Source organism: Centroberyx affinis, unplaced genomic scaffold (genome assembly GCF_046629955.1).
Source record: "Centroberyx affinis isolate AG114_WGS23_722 - 3 ecotype Tasmania unplaced genomic scaffold, CSIRO-AGI_Caff_v1 ptg000004l_1, whole genome shotgun sequence".
In the NCBI taxonomy this organism is placed as follows: domain Eukaryota; kingdom Metazoa; phylum Chordata; class Actinopteri; order Beryciformes; family Berycidae; genus Centroberyx; species Centroberyx affinis.
In genome coordinates, this window is record NW_027278720.1 from 26075 (window position 1) to 47022 (window position 20948).

General features: G+C 41.6%; 1 protein-coding gene across 2 annotated transcripts in view; it reads right to left on the minus strand.

Moving 5' to 3' along the window:
• Positions 1-2410: 2410 nt before the first annotated feature.
• The window catches only part of parga (poly (ADP-ribose) glycohydrolase a), a 31482-nt gene continuing 12944 nt past the window's right edge, over positions 2411-20948 (minus strand). For both annotated transcript variants that reach the window (XM_071515637.1, XM_071515716.1), the window contains exons 11-19: positions 17250-17329; positions 17068-17128; positions 15234-15309; positions 13074-13221; positions 7939-8017; positions 7657-7765; positions 6055-6160; positions 4478-4606; positions 2411-3705 (exon numbers count right to left, since the gene is read on the minus strand). In XM_071515637.1, coding sequence (XP_071371738.1) covers positions 3524-3705; positions 4478-4606; positions 6055-6160; positions 7657-7765; positions 7939-8017; positions 13074-13221; positions 15234-15309; positions 17068-17128; positions 17250-17329 — 970 coding nt within the window. In that variant the 3' untranslated portion in view covers positions 2411-3523. The remainder of the gene's footprint in view (positions 3706-4477; positions 4607-6054; positions 6161-7656; positions 7766-7938; positions 8018-13073; positions 13222-15233; positions 15310-17067; positions 17129-17249; positions 17330-20948) is intronic.

A 20948-nucleotide genomic window follows, 5' to 3' on the forward strand; every position in this document is an offset into this window, starting at 1 on the left:
TGTGATGGTAGATACAAATTATAATATCCAGTGAGTGATCATCATTAGGAAAACAATCACCAATACACAGAAAATCAGTTATATTTTCAGAAAAGCAATATTTTATTTAATGTTTTCCCTTGAAAGACTCAATCCTATTTTAGGCCTAATCTCATGCAGATTTGTGTCAGCATAAAAAGCAAATAAACTATCCTCTGCAGATACAAATTTGGTAAACTGAGTTCCTCCACTATACATCCTTGCCCACAAAAGAGCAACTATTTCTAGAGTAAATCTATGCTTGGGTCTTTGATTCCACAATAAAAACACTTTCCCCTCTCAAATGATTCCAAGTTAAAAAAAAATCTTAGAATCCATTAATTACAGTGTTATTTTGTTTATGGTGTTTAACAGTAATAGATGACCATAACCACTTTTTGTAATCAGATTACTTGCTGTAATCCTGTCAGTTTAAATCTATTAGTCCTCGCACACACAGCACTCATCATGAAAGGTATAATTTTTCAGTCTACGTTACATCATACATATGTCTTTCCCCTCAGTGTTAATTATATGAACCAATTAAACTTTTATAAAGACTGAGCATGAGCCATTTGAGCAAGTGGTTTCAGATTGATGGGCTTCTACCTTGAGTGGGTTAAACAATAAGATAATTGGCCATCCCTCCCTCCCTCCCTCCCCAACCCCACTCTCTTCCTCATCTAGATTTCCATCATTCATTCTTGCTGGCACTGAAGGAAGCAGTATTATCAATCATAACACAAACACACCATAGGGTAAGGGGAAAATGGAGTTGGATTGTGTTGCACTAGCCTCTACTAGAACAGTGTTTAGTGGGTCTAAATACCAGCACACCACATTAACAACAGCATCACAACTGTGTGTAGTTTCTGAATTCAGGCTAATCTGTTATCTTTTGTATATACTAGTAACATACAGTGCAGTCTCTCCTTTGAACAATACCAAAATGTATACTTTAACCATTAAACTGCTATTTATCTACATGCTTCTCAACACAGATAACCATAACAGTGAGAACAAAATGGTTTCTCCCACACTAACTACAGCATAGTCACTATACTTTTGACTCTAAAACTGTCTCCCTGAATAATAACACTCAGTCTTCCCTAAAAGAGAATTCTATTTCTTCCATTATTTGCATCCTCAGAGCATTTCTGCTTGCCGCTGCTCTCTAGGTGACCTGGAGAAGGTAGGGTCAGGCAATTATGAATGGAAATGCCATTTTGTGGTAGTGGCTCTGCTGCCTGACAAAGATGGAGTGAAGTCCAGTTTCTTTCTGGCGTTTTATTAATAGTGTTCATCGATGAAGGGACCTGTGCCGCTGGGTAACATTAGGCTTTGTGGTAAATTACATGCTGTTTAGAATAATTACCTCACTATTCAAGCCAAGCTTGGACCAGTTGTTCAATATTACAACCGTTTCTTGTCTAGGAAGTAATTGAACAACTGACCGCTCTCTCACCACCTCCCTTTCAGATTAAAATTGCTTCTGAAATATGCCAATTCTAGTTTGGGTTAAACAAAATACGTCATATTTATTGACTGCAGTTTAATATTCAGAGGAGCCTGCAACATTCAGTTAACCTTCAGTGCCACTGGGCGACGACCAACCCAAACAAGCCTTTTATTTGATCCAGGTGGAATCAGTAACCTAGATAAAGTTCATGTGCAGGCGACCCGAGCTCCCAGCAGCCACCAGCAGCCGGGTCTGCCAAACCAAACTGACTTTAGACACACATCCACAGCTCGTTTAGGCAATGTGGGGCTCAGTACAAAGAGCAGAAGAAGCAGCAGATAATGTGTAATCCACTTACCCAAGCCTACACACCATTTAAGGAAGTCCACGTCATGAGGTTATTTAGGAACCCTAATTCATCTAATAAAGCATGTTGCAGGCAGAATTAAATTTGTCTGAAAGCCCTAGGTATATGTGCCGTCTCACAAAAAATCATATTTCAAATTATTAAGTAATGCATGTATCATGATATTAAGTGATAGATCTGTTGTGTCAAAGCGCTGTAACAAACATGCAACATAAAACAGGAATTCATTCCCTCTGTAGAGCTGGCAATAAAACCTGCATTTCTAGATGATCTATGAATAATTTAACTAAACTGATGTAAAGAAAACATGCTCAGAGTACAGCAGAATGGCTTCTTGACATCATTTTAGGTTATCATTAAAGTGTTTGAGTTAATCGAAATAAGGCTATACAGTCCATAAATGTCTGATTCCCTTTTCTCTTTACCATCCCATTTATCCTTACAAGAGAATAAAAACGTCTTTGATAATTTTGCTTTGTATTGATTTGGCAATATAGCTGCTTCAACAACTTCCTCCATTTTGCACATCTTAATGACTTAAGCAAAGGAATACACTTTTAGCAGGACATATTTTAATTAAGAAATCATAATAAAAAGAGTACAGCCTAAAAACCTACAGTACTATGCAATACATTTACAGAATTTAAACCATTTTTTTTTATACCAACCCCATCATTAAATAGTATCCATATTGTCAATCAAAAATACAGTAAATAATAAAAAACATAACCACATCCCTAAAGCAAATGTTGAGTAAAAATATAAACAAAAATAATATTTGCGTGCACAAGTATTTCTATATCTGCTCACCCTTTTCATATAGCAGTAGTGTGCTTAATGCTGTACTGTGAGCTTTCAGTAATGAATTAATTTGGAGATGATTAAGTTACTCATAACAACAGAATCAACAATCTGAGATGAAGCCAACCATAAATTACTTGCGCCTGTGTCTCTTTCATCTCTCAAATGATTCTCTGTGACCATTTTATCAAATTTTTAGACTCATATTAAAATGAGCCATAAAGGGGATGATAATAATAATATGTGATGAAAGTCAAACAACCTAGAGGATAGAAAACAGCAGCATATATTGTGTAGAATATTTGAGAAATAAATGTTACCCATGCATAGACTACAGTATGGCATCTCATCTTTCTGCATTCAGGAACCTCACCACTGCCTGGGTATGGTAAATAGAGAAGACAACTCATCTAAAAAGTAGTAAACACAATATAAGACAAGATAACCAGGGAGGGTTCATCATGCCCTTGATATCAATATTGAAACTGTCCAGTCCGCACAACCATGCATATTTGGCCATATTTGGGTTTGATCAACCATTAACTCATGTAAAAACAAAATTCTCCACATCACATCTAGGCTAAAGAAAGGCCTAACAGCAATCAGGATTTACTATTGCTATAAGTCTCTGGAACGTCTCAGCACATTTGGTGACTCACTACAAGGCTCCTATAGTACCACCAGCGAGAAAAGGCAAAATCGTGTTTTGGTAGTTTGTGTGTTGGGATCACAAACTTAAAGGGAGTGTGTGAGTGATTGTGAGCAAGAGACTGAGAGGCAGAGCGCGCTGAGGTTTTTTGAACCTGGAGTCTCTTTTATAGAGTTGGTTGAGAGGGAGAGGGAGTGGGGGGGCGGCCGAGTTGCTGCTCCCCCTGGTGTTAATGACAGTCCGAAGTTAGGGGGGGCATCCCAGAGTCCTTGGTGGAGTCCGAGGCGTCGGCGGTCGCGAGGGAAGAGACCCTCTCATGGATGAAACCGTAGAGACTGACGTCAGGGCGGATGGTGCGGCAGTTCTTACACACCACACTGGAGTATTGGTTCAGCAGGCCGTACAGCCTCCCTGGGAAAGGAGAGAGAGAGGGAGGGAGAGAGAGAGAGAGAGAGAGGATTGAAGAGACAGGGGGTAGGGGTAAATAAAGAGGAAATATAGAGTGACATAAAACACGATTTGAGAGGAATAGACAAAAGGACATAAGGGTTGAGAGACACAGAACAAGAAAGAGACCGAAATTGGAACCGAAAAAAAAAAAAAAAAGAAAGAATGTTCAGTCTCATTTATAAATCAAACGCACATACACACGCACACAAGCCGTGAGCTTTTTCTCTGTAGCTCCACTTTAGGAAATGGATGGCTGCAGGGGAATTTCTCTGAAAGGCTTCAATAAATGTCAGCAGAAAGAAAAATGAAAGGAGGGGGAGGGGAGAGGCGGGGGTCAGCTCAGGCAGTAATCCACTCTGCGGCGGAGGCTGAATGGATGGGCTGAGAAAAGGAGATGGCCCATAAGGTGGAATAACTTAACATAGAGATGGACAATGTTCTGTTATTTATGCGCACTGTCCCTTTAATGAAGCCAGCAAGGACAAACTGCATGTGCTATACAAGCCTCAAGAGCCTTATAAGATACAATCCCAAGAGCACTACTGGCTGAAATCATCACCATTCCTGTCCATGATGTAATCTACTGTAGGGACTCAACAGATCTGTAGAGTGACCAACACCTAACAGTTTGCTGTGATCGCAGTATGGCCAGCAAGCGTAACTCATACAGTGACAGTACCGAGTTTGTGTGTGTGTGTGTGTGTGTGTGTGTGTGTGTGAGAGACAGCCTTACCCACAGTGATTTGTCTCTTGGTGAGGAAAGTGTGCATTTCATGAACATCTCTCATAAGCTGAGCGTCTCCAAAGGTGAAGTAGGCCACGTCTCTCCCAGCCTCTGCTGCAGCCATCAACTGAATCAGTGCTGAGAGAGAGAGAGAACAAGAAAGCTACAGAGAGATTCAGGCAACAATAATTTATCGTATTCGTTTCCTTCATTTCCACAAAGGATCATAAACGTGTAATCGACCACTGAAAATAAGTGGAGGGGACTAAGTAATTGGGCATTAAGCTAGATAAGGTATGGCTTCTGGCAGAAAAGAACATGAGTGACAAAGGGCAATTTGTATCGGAAAAGTAAATAATCCACCACTGGTAGCATTACCTCATCAACGGCGCTCAATCTTTTTAGCCCTTGCAAATTAGGTCTTAAGACTTTTAAATATTTAACAGAATGGATATTGGCTTCAGATTAATGAACAGACAAAACAAATCACCATTTGCAAGAGGTCTATAATTTTTACATCAATGTAACGGCCCATGCTTATGTAAGTACCACATCTGAAGTCAGCTGCGCAACATAAATGTAAGATATAGTTATTGCCTTCTAAAAATACCAGCTATGCTAATTCAGTGCTAATAGTGGGGGACCCCCGGAAGCTAATATCATCCTCAGGGACTTTGTCAATGAGTCCAGTGGATCTATTCATAGCCTGGTGCAGAGGAAATTAACACCTTCAGCTCTAACGGAAACTGTACACACAAATAACAACGTAACTCGAATCTAAAAACATCCATTTGCATTCATAATATAGAACATTTATGGAATATGTGTTTTTAGCACAGCACAGTCTCCATGAATCCAGGCTCCTTGAGCAACTATCAATGAAAACTCTTGACATACTTGTCCATGAACTGAATTAAACGTAATTAAAAGGTGTTGTGGTCCAGAAACACAACTGGCTTCCTCAGAATGACAAATGTTACCTGCGGAGGTGTGGAGTATCGAAGGGGACAGTAAGCGACCCCTGCCTATGCAGAGTGTAGTGTAAGCCAGCAGAGACCTGCCTCAGCCTGAATCTATGGAGTCCCTACCCTGTAATCAATCGCCCTTTTAATGGAAACCATAAATGTGTGTCAGCTGATCAATAAAGGGAGGGAAGGGATAGGTCTTACGTAAATGAGTGAGTGACACCCAAGGAGAGGGACTAATTGACCAGAGGGGATGAGAAAGACCTGCTTCTGCTAACTGCTGTACAGTTTATACAGCAGAAATGCCGAATGTCCTTCAACAGGGGCTGGGGAGGCTGGGACGAAGGGTGGGTGGGGTGGGTGGGGAGGCTGGGACGAAGGGTGGGTGGGGAGGCTGGGACGAAGGGTGGGTGGGGCGGATGGGTGGGGGGTGGGCGGACTCCAGAATGGGTGATCTTGTCTGAGCTACTGTGATTAAATCCCAGCTTGGGAAGAATCCAGGGTTATTAGTTTGATTTAAGCAATATGATGCATTTGCCGCCCTACATCAGTAGATCTAATGTATGAAAGAATGTTGATTCCTGCATAATTGGCTCTTGTTTGTAATTTAGCCAATGATACCTTTGAGCCGTGTGTCTCCACCAAAAGCCCCGCAACCCCAGTTGCCAGTGGCTACTGCAGAGAGGTGCTGGTTGTTGCTGTTATTTCGGAAGAATCCACAGTATGCCTGGGATAAATGCACATAAAGAAGGAGGGGGGAGGTGGGGAAGAAAGAGACACAAGTCAAATTTTTTCTCAGTTTTCTCCATGATACAGACATTCTTCTTTTCTGCTGATAGATGGAGATTGAAAAATAAATCAAGATTTTTTCCAGGATTTAAAAGGCTTAGGTGGTGTTGTCCTCAATATGGTGGGTTTCACATAGGCTGGACATCAAATAGCACATGTAACAATGTTAAGGGGCAAACAGGAGGTTACACCATAAGCACTTAAAAGACAAATGACAAGATTACAACCCAATCAGGAGCCATTTATGCAATGGACATATATGCATGATATTTTGCATGATACTTTACCTAAGACTTCAATGAGCAGGAAAAACACTGTATCATGTAACTGACCATACCAACACCTTCAATCGCTGTTGTGTAGTACAATGGAAACCAGCTGTTAGTATCATTGAGCTAAATACAATGGTGTTACAGATCACCGAGTCTTAAATTATCAACTCTGCAGCTGGTACCTGACAATATGTCAAAGGTCAACCCCATGAGCTCTGATGTTTTAAATAAAAAATGTCCTCCATGTCCAGTAGGGATGGCACAATATGTTTATCTCAATATATGATTTAATACACAATATGGGATTCACGGTTCGATACAACCACGATACGATGTAATAAATAAAAGATCAATGACAACAAAGTATATATTTCTGAGAGACAAATCTTTCTAGCGATCCCAGTGGCTTGCTAGAATGTAAACAAAAAGTGCAAACAATATAATTTGGATGGAGAGCTTGTGAAATTGTGATGGGCAAGAATAAAAAGGAGCTAGTATCACAATTCTTTTTTTTGACCCACGATACGTATTGTCACATTTTTCTATCGCGATATTTAATTTCAATATATCGTCCCATTCCTAATGTCCAGCATTATCCTATACTTACCTGAAATAAATATCTTTTCAAAAGTATCAACAATTGAGGCTGTGTTTTTTATGCATTTCATTATGCATTGTGTCCTTTAAGGAAAATCCTTGTGATAAATTGGCTCCCATAAAAATGAATGTGTACTGTTGAGGCCATTAGTGACAACAGCTACCTGAGTGACAACAGTGATGCTAGTAGCTGGACAGCTGTGACAATCCCGTCAATTGAAAGTGACAGCTGCTGTCATAGCTGCCCATTCTAAATGGCTTCAACTGTTACAACTCAATTCATGAAATACTCAATGTCTCGGGGCGTATTCAATACAATGAGGAAGATACTTGACAGATATTCCTCAACATGAAAGAGGTTGATGCATATTGAGAAAAGTTCTATGAGATGACAGCAGATGTCAAAATATTCCCAACTTAAATAAACCAATTCCTCAACTTGCCTTTCAGGCCTTCATTTCAACAATATCTGGGTATGCTTCTATTTTGGGAATGCATGATATTATGCCAGCCAACACCATTCTCTAGATCGCTGTGCCCACACAGACTGGGGCGTCTCTCTCACCTTGTTGAGCTCTCTGGTCATCTTCTCAGGGTGGAACTGCTCTAGGAAGTGCCTGAACTTCAGAGCATCCAGGGCCACAATCTCTGTACACCGTCTCTGCCAGTCATCCCTGGAAATGAAAGAATGAGGGTGAAGTAATGAGAGAGGTGGGACTGGAACTGCCCCAGAGGGAAAGATCCTCCCCTATTAACTCCATCTTGACTGTACTGGACTGAAGTTTGGATTTATCAGAGCAAGAATCCAAAAATATTACTATGTCATAAAAAAAAAATAGGCTAATACCTGGGAGTCTCATCCTTGTGGCTGTCCTTCCATTTGTAACTCTCAGCATAGCCTGAGTATTTACTGTACTGCTCTGTACCTGGAGAACAAGACAGACAAAGCCAAGAAAAAACTTACATTTAGCAGTCAGAGCACACAGTGCGCCTAAATCTATTTCAGCGCCTTATTTCTTAAATCAAATTTGGTGCTTTCTATCCTCCCCATGCGAGTACACAGTATCAGCTTGTATTGGATTGCCATAAATAAAGGCCATTGATTAAATAAGTAATCCGCTTTAGGGTTCGAAATGAAAAGCTTTCAGCCATAATAGGAAGAAATGGTTAGAACAGAAGAAGTTAACCTTGGCCACATTTGCAAAAGGCTTGCAAAACATTAAAGATTCTTCCTGAGGGAAACAAGCTCACAGTCTCACACATTTAATAACAGGATATTACACCTTTGTTACCAAGGAATTCGTTTTTTCATAACTTCCACTGGTATGTATTTGGGTCTAGCGTTTGAAAGATTTCATCATTCGTCATTATTATATGTAGTACTCATTGCAGAAAACGATGCCCATTAAAGCCTACCATATGCATTATGTATGGGGTACCTTGTTACACAGTATTTGAATGAACAGCAGGAGTTAAAATATCTGATTAACATAGCCTTTGAGCTTCTAGGTACTGGCAGAGATAAGTGTGCTACTAGCACAGTGGGGGAGTTTGCTATTTAAGTTCACAACAACTACAAAAGCTCTACATACAGTATTTCTAGAGCAATGCTCAATTTCATTCTGAGAAGGAAAGTAGCAAGTTGCTCTTGAAAAGCTGTAGGAAAATACCAGTGCCAAAAGATAAATACTTTTTGTTTTTAAAATTGAGTTAATTCAATTTCAAGCATAAAGAATCTACCAAGTTTTGCTGCTATAAAATGGGGTTGAAGGCTAAGGGTAAATTATTTCTTTCTGCCTTCCTATGCCAAAGCATGACTCAAGCTAATGGCGCTTTGGCTGGTGCCAGGAGACACACCAACAACAGACAGTACACTTAGGCAACTGAGAATTATGTTTCTATATAAAGCCTTGGCTGAGTGGGCAAAAACAGCCTTTTTGAAAGACCAAGGAACCACATCCCAAGTCCAGACAGCCAAACGAACCACAGTACTTGATACAACACCAGCGACTCCTAACGTCAAAAGGTAGACTGCCCATATCTCTCTCCATCAACACAGCTCTCCTTCTCATCCTTCACCTTGATCCTATTTATCCTGGTGACCGCCCATGACAGCATCCAGGCATACAGGCTGCCATCACTAGATTAGATCCTGGCCCTCTGCCTTCCAATCCGAATACGCCCATGGACAAAAAACGATGTGACGTATAGGTTCCCCATGCATTAGAAGACGCATGTGAGGACACCTTTACTGGAAAGGGAATATGATTAACCCGATAGAGGAGAAAAAGAGAGAGAGAGACAGAGAGAGAGAGAAGGAGATAAAGAGAGAGTAGAAGTAGAGACTTGACTGAAAGCGGAAACGGTGCATACGTGCAAGGAATATCCTGCAATGTTTTAATGAATCTATGGCATAACTGGCCCATTCCATTAGTGGAGCAATGACCTTAGTTAGGTTATAAATTCCTCTCTGTCCAAATGTAATAAAGTTAAGTGGAGAGGAGGAGGAGGGAGACAGGGAGGGATAGATGGAGGAAGGACAGGGAGGGGGACAGTGACTAACCGCTGAAGGTGACTCTGAAGGGACATGTGTGTCATAGGAGACAACATGGCACCATACAAAATAAAATCTTGGCTTTGTGGGTTTTTATATTGACTGAAGGGCACTGGCAGCTGTTTGTGTATGTGTGTGTTTGGTGGTGTTATCAATATGGGTTAGGGGCTCTGACCCTACACTGGCTCTTCCTCTCTCTCTCTCTCCTGCTGTTCAACACCACTCTGCTCCAGCCTATAAGCACTAGGCCATGTAGAAGATAGAGGGGGCTACGAGAGTGGCCATCAGACCATGCAAACCCTTAGTCCGTTCATATTTCGCTTGCCCACATGCAATTTATCTCCTCTGCTTGGCACAGCTTCAAAAAAGTCTGCAGCAACAGAATCAATCAAGTGCAGACATTTGGGAGCGGCGGTTTCTATTCGAGTTTCAGTGCGCAGACTGCTAAGTTATAATACCTGCCCTCATGTCAAGAGGATGGATTTATCAAACGGGATAATGATGCCTCTTGTGACGTCAAGAGCAAAAATGAAAGCCGGTGTCACGTCCCTGCGAAGTACAAGTACCAAAACACGACAAGCGGATGTAAAAGATTTGTTTTGATATGCTTGTTAGAGAGAAAGGGGCAATAAATTGGAAGCAAATATGGAGCTGTCATAAATCGATTGACTAATGAATCAATTCACAGTGTTTCTTTGTTTGCTGAGGGTAAGAGCATTTCCACTGGGGATTCAGGGTGTACAGGAGTAAATGAAGAGAGAGATGAGACAAAAAGTGATGAGGGAGCAATGAAAGAAAGCTCTTTCTTCATGACTATCTGGATGAATGGGGGTAATAAGTGATTTATGCATGCTCAATGATTAATGATTAAAAACACCTACACACATCCTATGTGCATGCTGTAACTTCACACTGTTTTTACTCATATTCTCATTTTGCCCTCATTTGTTCTATATTGCATATAATGATATATTTTAGTTTTTTTCACACTGAAAATATTTCATACTTTTTATACCGTTTATATTGTACATTTTGTCATAAATTTTTCTTTGCCACATTAAGTTCTGCTGCTACTACTGCTGCTATTTTGCACACTCTTTTAATGCAGTAATCCATACATTATATACTGTTTTCTACTTAGATTGTTCTAATGCTGAAATTAGGGGTTGTGCACATTTATATAACCCTCATTTTGCTATGTTCTTATTTTGTCATTTTTTCTTTGCTGTATCCCACTACTATTAGCTGCTGCAACAGCCTAAATTCCCCACAGGGATCATTTAATTTTCGTCTTACATTGCCATCTGTGGTCCAGAGCAAAGGCAACAACCCCTGACTCTAACCAATGGTGGACGAAGTACAGCTGAGAGGCAGGAGGGAAGGTGGGATGCTGAGAAGGGGAGGAGGGAGGAGGGTGAGAGGGAACGAGCGAGGGCGGGTCACTTAAACAGGTTGACTCAGGCACAGTGAGTTGGAGGTTGAAAAATAGAGCAATTCTGCTGGAGAGAAATGAAGGATAACTGGGCAGTCCCAAGTGAATCAATGCAATGGATTTACCTTCAGACTGGATGGAAGGAGGGAAAGAGAAAAAAATGAATGGAGTCCAATAAACACATGGGGCTCAATGAACGGGAGAAAATAACTCTCAGAAGAAAAAAAAAAAAAGGAGAAATAAACTCCTGAAAAGCACTGGACATTGGGTAATTACTGCTGAACTAGCCTAAAAAGAAGGATGGCATACACAAGAGGGGACAATATGCCATTAGGTGGATAACATTTGCCATTAGGTGGACGCTTTTATCCAAAGCACCTTACAGAACCATGAGCACATTTGTTTTTCACATGGGTGGCACCAGTAGGAACCAGTGTTAGAGCTCTGCTTTACCGTCTGAGCTGCAGAACGTTTACAGGGTTTGACAATAAGGACTGCTAGGGCCAGTTCATATGTCAGTCAGTGCCCGTCTTACTATTCCTCATCTGGTGTTAGCCTATTATCTTTGCCTCTCTGCGTTGCTACTGGCCCACCCTCCTCTCTGTTGCGCTTTCTCTAACCAATCAGATTGGGGTTGAAAATGACAAATCAATCCTGTACTGTTTGTACGTTTGTTGATGAATTCTCAGTAAGGTAGATCGAGCTGGCTCATTTTTTTGAAGGCACCAACATTACCGTAAAACACACACTCAATGCCCATGACACACCAGCCAACAGCAGCTAGCCTGTATGTTGTTGGCACAGCGGTTAGCTAACAACCTTTCATCATGTCTGATTAATGTACTGGCAAGATGGATGAATGGAGAGACTTAGCAGGCTCATGAATTTCCACTCTGGTTTAGGTTTTTTCTTCTTTTTTCCATTTTACTGATGATTCTGTTCATAGAAAAGCTTTTATCAGTTGGTTATGAGGGCTCATCCAAGAATAGAATAAGAGCAACAAGGACACATTTATAATGTATGAAAAAATTGTTATTTTCATTTTTGCCTGCTGGGCCAGTGAAAATATGCTAGGGGCAAGTAGAACTCTGACCTACTGGCCCAACTGGGCAAGTGCTCCATGACATCTTGTACTTGTAGGTCATCTCAGTGTAATCTTTTCATATGTTGGAAAATGACATTACACCTATGATGTGAAATTAAAAGCTTAAGCAGTGACAAATAATTTAAGTAATTTAAGCATATATGTGATACATACAGGAATCATACTTGTTGGCAGATGTACAGAAATGTGTACATATCCTAGATTAGATTTAAAGCTATGTCCCGATCTTTTGTGAGTAGATAGAACCCTGAAATGTACAGAATTAATTATTACATTCAGTCAGGCGCTAACTAGGATAATATAACACTGTACATAAGGCAAAACATAAAGATGTTTGCATGTTTGTGTGAGAAACGTATATGCCACTTTTAGGAAGTGACATAAGAGGGCAGGTGTTCCTCAGAATATGTGTCTGCACAACCAGACCACAGCGATACCTTCAATCTATCCCATAGATGAAGGGAGGACAGGGAGACAGCAGGGGAGGAGGGAACAGACAGAGTCAAATGAAAGAGAGACAAAGTATCAGAGACAGAAGATCACAGATGAAATTGAGAAAAAGAGAAAGAGTCAGAAATCGAGAGAGAACTTGCGACGTGGGAGAAAATATCAGGCACAGTAAGAAATGCCAGAGAAAGCAGAGTCTGAGAGCTGCTGAGACCAAGAAAAACAAAGAGAAGAAGGAGCAGGCTACAGAAAAGACTATTTGTTTATTTGTATGCATTGTGGGATATAAATAGGGAACATGGCCTGGCTCATTGACACCATTATGATGAGAGCTTTGAAGGGCTAATGGTCCAGCGTCAACACACAAAGAACCTGCTGCTATGGCACTCACTGCTGTGCCAAAATTCTGTCACTCTTCAAAACCAAGGAGCGTGTGTGAAGTACCTGTGATAATGAGGCATTCGTTGTATTCCAAAGCTTCTGTGAAGAGGCGAGAGACGATGAGTTCTGGGTTGATGAGGAATCTGATCTCCTCCTGGACCAGCCCTAGTCCTGTTACTCCTCCACCAACCAGCCTGTTAGCAAAGTCCACCTGGAAATAAACACAAATACACACAGCTCATTGAAATTGTGACTGAAATTAGTTATAGACATTTCATACTTCATTTTCGCTTCTTAACAGCTTTCGCCATCATTGGACTGTCAAAATGGAATGGGAGACCCTTGCTGAACTCAATTTATCCATGGTGTGCAAGAAAGGTTGAGAATCTGTTAAGACGTTCTGCAAATGCTTCCTAACAAAGTGATAGGCTAGGCCTTGTATTTACAACAAATCTTGGTTCAAATATGTTAATATATTGCCCTTTGTCCTGCCCATTCAATAGAGCTGAGGAGAGTTGTGCTGCAAGGTTTGGCTACCATCACTCTCTTCATTTAAACAAATGACTCTGTTAGCGTGTCCTTATTATCTGCCACCCACTGTGGCCATTTAACACAGATAAATATCTAAGGATCACAACACTGCTTCCTGCTCGGAAATAATCAACTTAGTGCATCGTAGCAAAACAATATACATGAAAATCAAGTCCACAGGGAGAAGTGAAACATGATATTATTATTTGCACCCCGGGCGGGATTGATCCCAGGCCAGCGGTACACATGTGGTTCCAGATGCTGAACCATTTCTGGGCACTCCAAACAAATTTTCTCAATTTCTCATGAAATGCTACAGGCTACAGACAAAGAAAACGTTACTACAGGATAAAGGATGTGTGCTTCCACCTTCACCAGCAATATGATCCCATTTAAATTGAAAATAGTTCATGAAAGTCTGCCAATATGGATTTTATTTTTACCATTATTAAATTTTCAGCTTTTTCAGTGTTTGATTATTGGCACAAAATCTGTTAAACAGCATTCAAAGTCTGCGATACACTAATTGTCTATAAACCCCAAATTGTTAATGGAGGACTTCAACATTCCCATATAGGCTTGAACCCCTGAATTGCAGCTTGTGGCTAGATGTAATACTCCTTTTTTCAATGCAAGAAATATTTTGTTGTGATGCTGGAGCTTCAAGCCCTGCAAGCTCCCTCCTTGTTTTTGGGGCATGAATAAGAGGGCAACCCATTCACTCACAATGCTGCTATTTAAACAGTCTGTCAGAGGTGAGGGTTGTGCTCACTGGCCCACAGCCACGTCACTCTGTGTGACAGCGGGAGCGTGTGTATGTGAATGTTTTCTCACAATCGCTCACCTCGTCATCTCCTTCACTCGTTTACCCCTAACCTCACCCCCTCACCCTTCAATCTCACCTCCTGACAGAATGACAGCCCGCTCCACCCTATCAAAACTCTGCACCCAACCAGTGTCCAGCCTGCTGAGGTAGCCATCAATCCGCCTGCAGAACTCTTGGCCCATTGGGCCGCCCCTGTGAGACAGCTCACCCCCCGTCATCTTTTTCTCCCTGCGCCCCTCTCTCCTCACCCCACCCCAGGGTCCTCTCCTCTACCCGAGCCCCTCTGAGCTACTCATGTGTACACATCAGCTGTCAAGCCAGAGGAAAAATGCATCAGCCACCGTGGAACACAGAGGGGAGCGAGGAGCAGAGGTGAATCAATGTAGACAGACAGGGAGCCGGAAATGTACACAGATATGCACAAAATTATACACCCGAATTTGAGCTAGAGAAAGTAGACAACTAGGCAGACAAGCAGTAGACTGGGTATGACCTATGAAAGCTGAAGGAAAGGCACGGACAGCCAGAAACATGTAGGGCTAGGTAATTTTTGTCAGGTTTTCTTTTTTTTTGCCACAGTAACAATCGCACAAATAGATGTAGATGATAGGCAGTCCATGGTACTCTAAGTCTATGGAGCCGAGCGAACAATCTTGACATTGAGTTTGTGTTGTCACTGTCACAAAATGAAGTGTTTTGCCATTGACTGAGAGGCATAGGCAGGTGTACTGACTTTCATAAGGCCAGGTAGACTGACTTTCATAAGGCCAGGTAGACTGACTTCAGTTACATCAGCAGTGGGTCCTCAGTACTGCAGTATAAATGAATACCAATCACTCAATGCAAAACTCCAAAGGAATTCCCACCTGCAGCATCCCGTATCCATCATCCTCAATCGTCCCCTCACAAGTGATATGAAGCCGTGTCAGCTGAGTCTGGGAACTGTGTAGAAAGATGAAAAAACTTTCAGTTACTCCTTCACTAAAGAGTAGTTAACACACAACCCATCATACAGTGGATGGTGAACTTGAATGACTGTCAATGTGCTTGTTTCACTGTTCCAAAAGGGGTAACACCACTGGATCCTTAGTCAATCATTTGTGTACCTGACAAAACCAAGCCTGCATTACATAACTTGGAAACACACCTGTGTGGAAAGATGTGCACAGTTTACAAAGTAAAGTCTGTGCATATTGAAAAAAAAGCTTGAAAAAAACATAGCTCTTGTTTTGAAGTTAAATAAAAGAATGACTTGAGACCCTTAAAAGTCATCTTTATGAATCATTATGCCTTGGGGAAAATACTAGGCATGAAGGAAGAGAAATGCCAGGGGACTGATCCAGCGCTCTACGGGTATTTGAATGCAATAATTTAATGTGCTATACCAGAATTACAGCTATTCTCTACAGTGCCTCCAGAGACTAATCAACCCACTTGACTTTTTCTGTATTTTGTGGTGTTGTCAAGTTGGATTGGGAGAGTCTGAACAGCTCGCAGGTAGCCAGTTTTCAGTTTTGTTAGGAGGACGCCAGCACACAGTTTTTCAACCACTTTTTATTATAGTATTATGGTCTTATCTTTATAAGTTGAAATTATCATCCTTTTCAATCAACACTACACTTCTTCTACCACCAACCTGTGTGGGCCAACGCTACAATCAACCACTGAAAGGAAAACCTGCTGTGGCTCATCTGTTGTGGCTAAGAAATTATGTGGAACATATCTGCTGGAAGTCACACAAGGACTTTAACATGCTTGTTGTGAAACAATTCCTATGCTGATTAGGTCATATGCTTAGGGGTCATTATCCTGTTGAAATATAAATATATATAAAGCACTTTGAAGTTCTCCACAATAATTTGCCTGTATTTAGTTCCGCTCATTGTTCCCTCTATCTTTAAGTCTCCCAGTCCCTGCTCTTGTAAAGCCCCTCCTCCCCCACAGCATAATTCTGCCACCACCATGCTTCACGGTAGGGTTGGTGTTAGATGGCTGATGAGCTGCGCCCATTTTTCACCAGACATAGCACCTTGCATCACAGCTAATGAAGTCAATTGTCGTTTCACCACAGAATCTTTTGCCTCATGCTCTCTTTCATGTGCATTTTTGTGAACAGGCTGCTGTCATTTGCCTTTTTTCCCCAAGGAGCAGCTTCCTTTTGGCCACTCTGCCACGCAGCCCAGATCTGTGAAATGCTGCACTGACTGATGTCCTTCTGGCAAAATCTCCCATTGCAGCCAAGGGCCTCTGTAGTTCTGTCAGAGCGGTCCTTGGGTTCTTGGTCAACACTCTGACTAAGGTCCTTCTTGTTCGGTAGCTCAGTTTGGTTGGATGACCAGTTGTAGGAAAAGTCTGGGTAGTTCCATATTTTTTTCCATTTTATAATGATGGAACCTACAGTGCAATCCCAACACTTTAGAAATCATTGTACACCCTCTCCCAGATCTATGCCTTCTCACAATTCTGTCTCTGTCTATTGACAGTTCTTTGAATTTGGAGTGTCACTGCATAGGAATTGAATACTGTGTGCAGATCACTGACAAAAAATCTATCTATTTTGAATTCAGGCTATAACTCCACAAAAAGGTGGAAAAAGGCAGGTAACACACTGTGTCTATTGGCTGCACATGTAAATGATTGGATGTAGACTAAAAGTATCCGTCATTAAATTCATACATGCAGTGGAATATAGTGTAGTACCTTTCCCAGTTTGGAGAGCTACTCAAACTTTGTCTTGTGAATGTAACAAGACCTCTGGGCCCTTGGAAAGAAGAAAAAATCAGAAATCAACAATTGTTCAACAACTAAAAAAAAATATAAAGAACAGAGGAGGAGCATTCAGTACAACATAACATGAGATATATTCTATATTTGACGCTTACTGATCTTTGTGACTCTCCTGAAGTAACACAACAGAGTTTTCAGTTTCTCGATCTTCTTTGGTGAAGAACCCTCGAATAATCTGAAAAGAAAGCAAAAGACAGTTTGAGTTCCCAAAAGAGATTCTTGTGGGCCACTGACATAATATAGTGAATTAAATGGTGTTTAGAGTCTCTGATCAATGCTATCTTTTTATATGAAATATAATTTTTTGGTATTAAACAAAATTCTGTTTTAGTACATTTTGGGGGATGGGAGGCATTAATGTTTCACTCAACATCATTATCTATAGTTCAATGCACAACCACGTTATGGCATGTCATGAGTCAGGTCAAGCTTTCAAACTGGCACGACTGTCTCTCCCATCTCCCTCCATCCTTTATACAATGGCACTGCCTGAGGCCCTGTTTCAGTTCTTCAGAGAGTCAACATAAAAACTAGAGGGGAGAGAGCGAGAAGGGGAGACAGAGAGAGAGTGAGAGTGAGAGTGAGAAAGAAAGAAAGAAAGAAAGAAATAAAGAAAGAAAGAAAGAGCGAGAGAGCGAGAGAGAACGAGAGAGAGCGCGAGAGAGCGCAAGAGAGCGCAAGAGAGCGCAAGAGAGCGCAAGAGAGCGCGAGAGCAAGAGCAAGAGAGAGAGGGGGAGAGAGAGAGAGAGAGAGAGCTTTGGGTGGACAGCTTAAACCAACCCCATTCTGGTACTCTCCCTCCATTAAAAGCAACCTAAGCTGATGTCTAATCACAGTTCAGCATTCATCTTTCCCTCCCACTGCCTTCTACCCACAAAAGGAAAGAAAGAAAAACAGAGGGGACAAATGAAATGACAAAGGTAATGCACTAAAAGCCCGTTAGCAAGACCAAAAAAAAAAAGCAAATTTATTGAAGGCAATCCCTGCTTATCGACTAGAGTTTTTCCCACTCATTCCATTTCTCACTCGCTGCCTCACTCTCACTCACATACACCCCCAACACCCCCCCACTCCCTTACTCAGTGAGGACAATTTGGCATAATGTACCCTGGAAGAGAACCTGCCTGTGACATAAGTGAAAAACTAGTGGATGGGGGTGAGCTTTCCAGTATAGCCACAAATCAGAGGTTGTTGAAGAGAGAAAAGCAATTAATTATGAAGGATAAAGTTACACCAGTAAATAAACATAGGAGTTGGTTGGAGATAGTTTTTATTCTCTACTGTAACCTTACCTACTAAATAATGTGCACCAGGAAACATAAAGTTTCTGACAACTGGACTAATACCAATTATTTTCTTGCAGATGAGGTAGGGCATCACATAGTCACACAGTTCATGAACAAAAAAACAGGATCTCATCTCAATAATGAGCTTTCATTATTGAACAAATTGTTTAACGGGTTTTCCTATGTCATTCCCTTCTCAGACAGAGTAAAACACAAGCCAAAGAGATAACTCTCTGGCTCCCTTCCTCCCCCTCGTATCTATCCATCACTTAACAGAGGACAAACCTTGACAGTTCTGCCAAAACAGCAATCAGCAGATTGCTTGCTGCTCTGCTTGTCCAAGACAGAGCGCTACTGTAGCCGATAAGCAAAGTGACGGACACTCCCTCAATTACGGGGGAAAGGGAGGGCCAGTAACGATCCAGGGCCCATTTTAGCCGGCGCTGGTTGTCTTGTCTTGTCTCATCTTCTCAGAAACACTCAGACTATTTTTTTTCTCTTCCTCTTTCCTGCAGTTGGCTGCAGGCAGAAATGCTGATAGTGAAGGCAGGGCCAACCTCCTGCAACCCAGCGCTGGCATGGGTCTTAAACAGCCAGCCCTGCCATCAGAATCAATGCTTACATTATTACACAGGCCTTCCCACTTAGCCCACCACTGACAGTTGATGGGGACGGAGATATCATGTGCTGATACAGGCACATTGAGATGACTGATTGTGACTGTAGGATTAGGGTTTAGATAAAATAAGGCAGTTGGAGGGGGGAAATGTGAGCCAAATCAAATGGTCACACAGATAATCAATATGACAATCCCTGGGATTCATAAAATAATACTGTTGAACCCCCAAGGGAGAGCAGATGGCTAATTAGACTAAAAGATAACAGTTGGGGCCTATGTGGATTGCTGGAAAAATCTAAATTACACAGTGCTAAACCTACCCTTCATGTTCTGTAAAGAGTATAAGCACTATCATAATAGAGTATGACCAAACCAACGTCTCCAGCTGTGTCTCCAGCCGTTATTGCATACCACTAATGAGAGCTAGGGTGCCTCAGAAAAATTTGGGAAAAATGAATTGTGGTGAAATCTGGACTATGTCCAGTGTTTATGGAGGTGCCTACAGTCCATGAGTATCAGAGCTGGTAACAAAATCCTTCAGTAGAGACAGTGCTTAAAATAGGCCACGCCCATCGTGGGGGAAACCGCTGCACCGCTTTCCATTCACCTTGTGTGACTGAATGTACATCATTGTCATTATTCCCCAAATTAAACATGCCTAAAAGCTGTTGTGTGGTGGGCTTCACAGCCAACAAACTTAACAACCGTGAATTACAGTGTTTTGGGCTCCCGAGTAAAACAGGGGAGCGTTGAGAAGAAAAAAGGGGATCTAGGCCGTAAGGAGAGAGGCACTGACAGTGGTACATGGTAGAAGAGGGGGGAAACTTTGGGACCCTGAGACTAAGTACACTTATAATGTGGCCAGTATTTTGTTATTTTGTCACTGGTCAGTTTACAGTTCAGTTTACTTCAGGCCACTGTGTGGATCATTTATCCAGCTTTATTGAAAAAGGACATTGATGGAGGCCAATTAAGTTAATTTTTTCAGTGTACCTTCTCCTCTCTGTTGGTGGCAGTGTGCTGAAATAATTCTTTGACAGACTTGTCTACTCAAAAACAGGAAGAACCTTGTCAGGCTGTCCATCTTCCATGTTCCTCCCGATCACCGCTTTTGCCGGTTTGTTAGCGATATTGTTTTCCCGCAGGGTGGGCGTGGCCTTCAAAGTGTGACATGCTCTGCAGTGTCTATAACTCTGTTTACCCCCCCGCAACAAATCCACTTCCTAGCTATTACCAACCCTGGCCAAATCTAGGTAAATATTACAAAATATTCCTATCAAATGCAATTGGGTGTCTGCTGAACACTTTCTTACCAAATGTCTTGAGCGGAAATAATAAAATAATCTAATCTAGACAAATACAACAACAATTAAGAAACCATTATCCAACAGACTAAGCCTGACTTCATTAACAAAGACGGATTCCAGAAAACTGTGAGGATGGACTGGAGTGCAGTAAGTGGAGTGTTGCCTGCACACTTTACAACAGTATAGTGGAGGCTACATACTTCAAGTATAACAATGGGATAGCTATTACTGTCATACATTTAGGCCTGACTAGAGACATGTATCATTCAACTCACTTCCACATAAAGTCAGAAAGATGAAGAGAGGCCACAAAGAGATGGATAGCTGTACACTTTAAAACATACAGTCTATCAAAACATTCATTTGTTTCAATTAGCCATCCCAGGCTTTCTTAACACACCACTGGGTTTGAGTAGGTAGAAACAGAAAACACCAATGAAACACTCCTACACTGACACTCTCTCCCACACAAAGCACACAACAGAAACCGGCCCAGAGAGATTCCCACTGCAGTCGCATCCTAAGCCTATAAGGTGACAGAGGCAGTTACAGCATACAATGTAATGGCACACAACTCAAAAC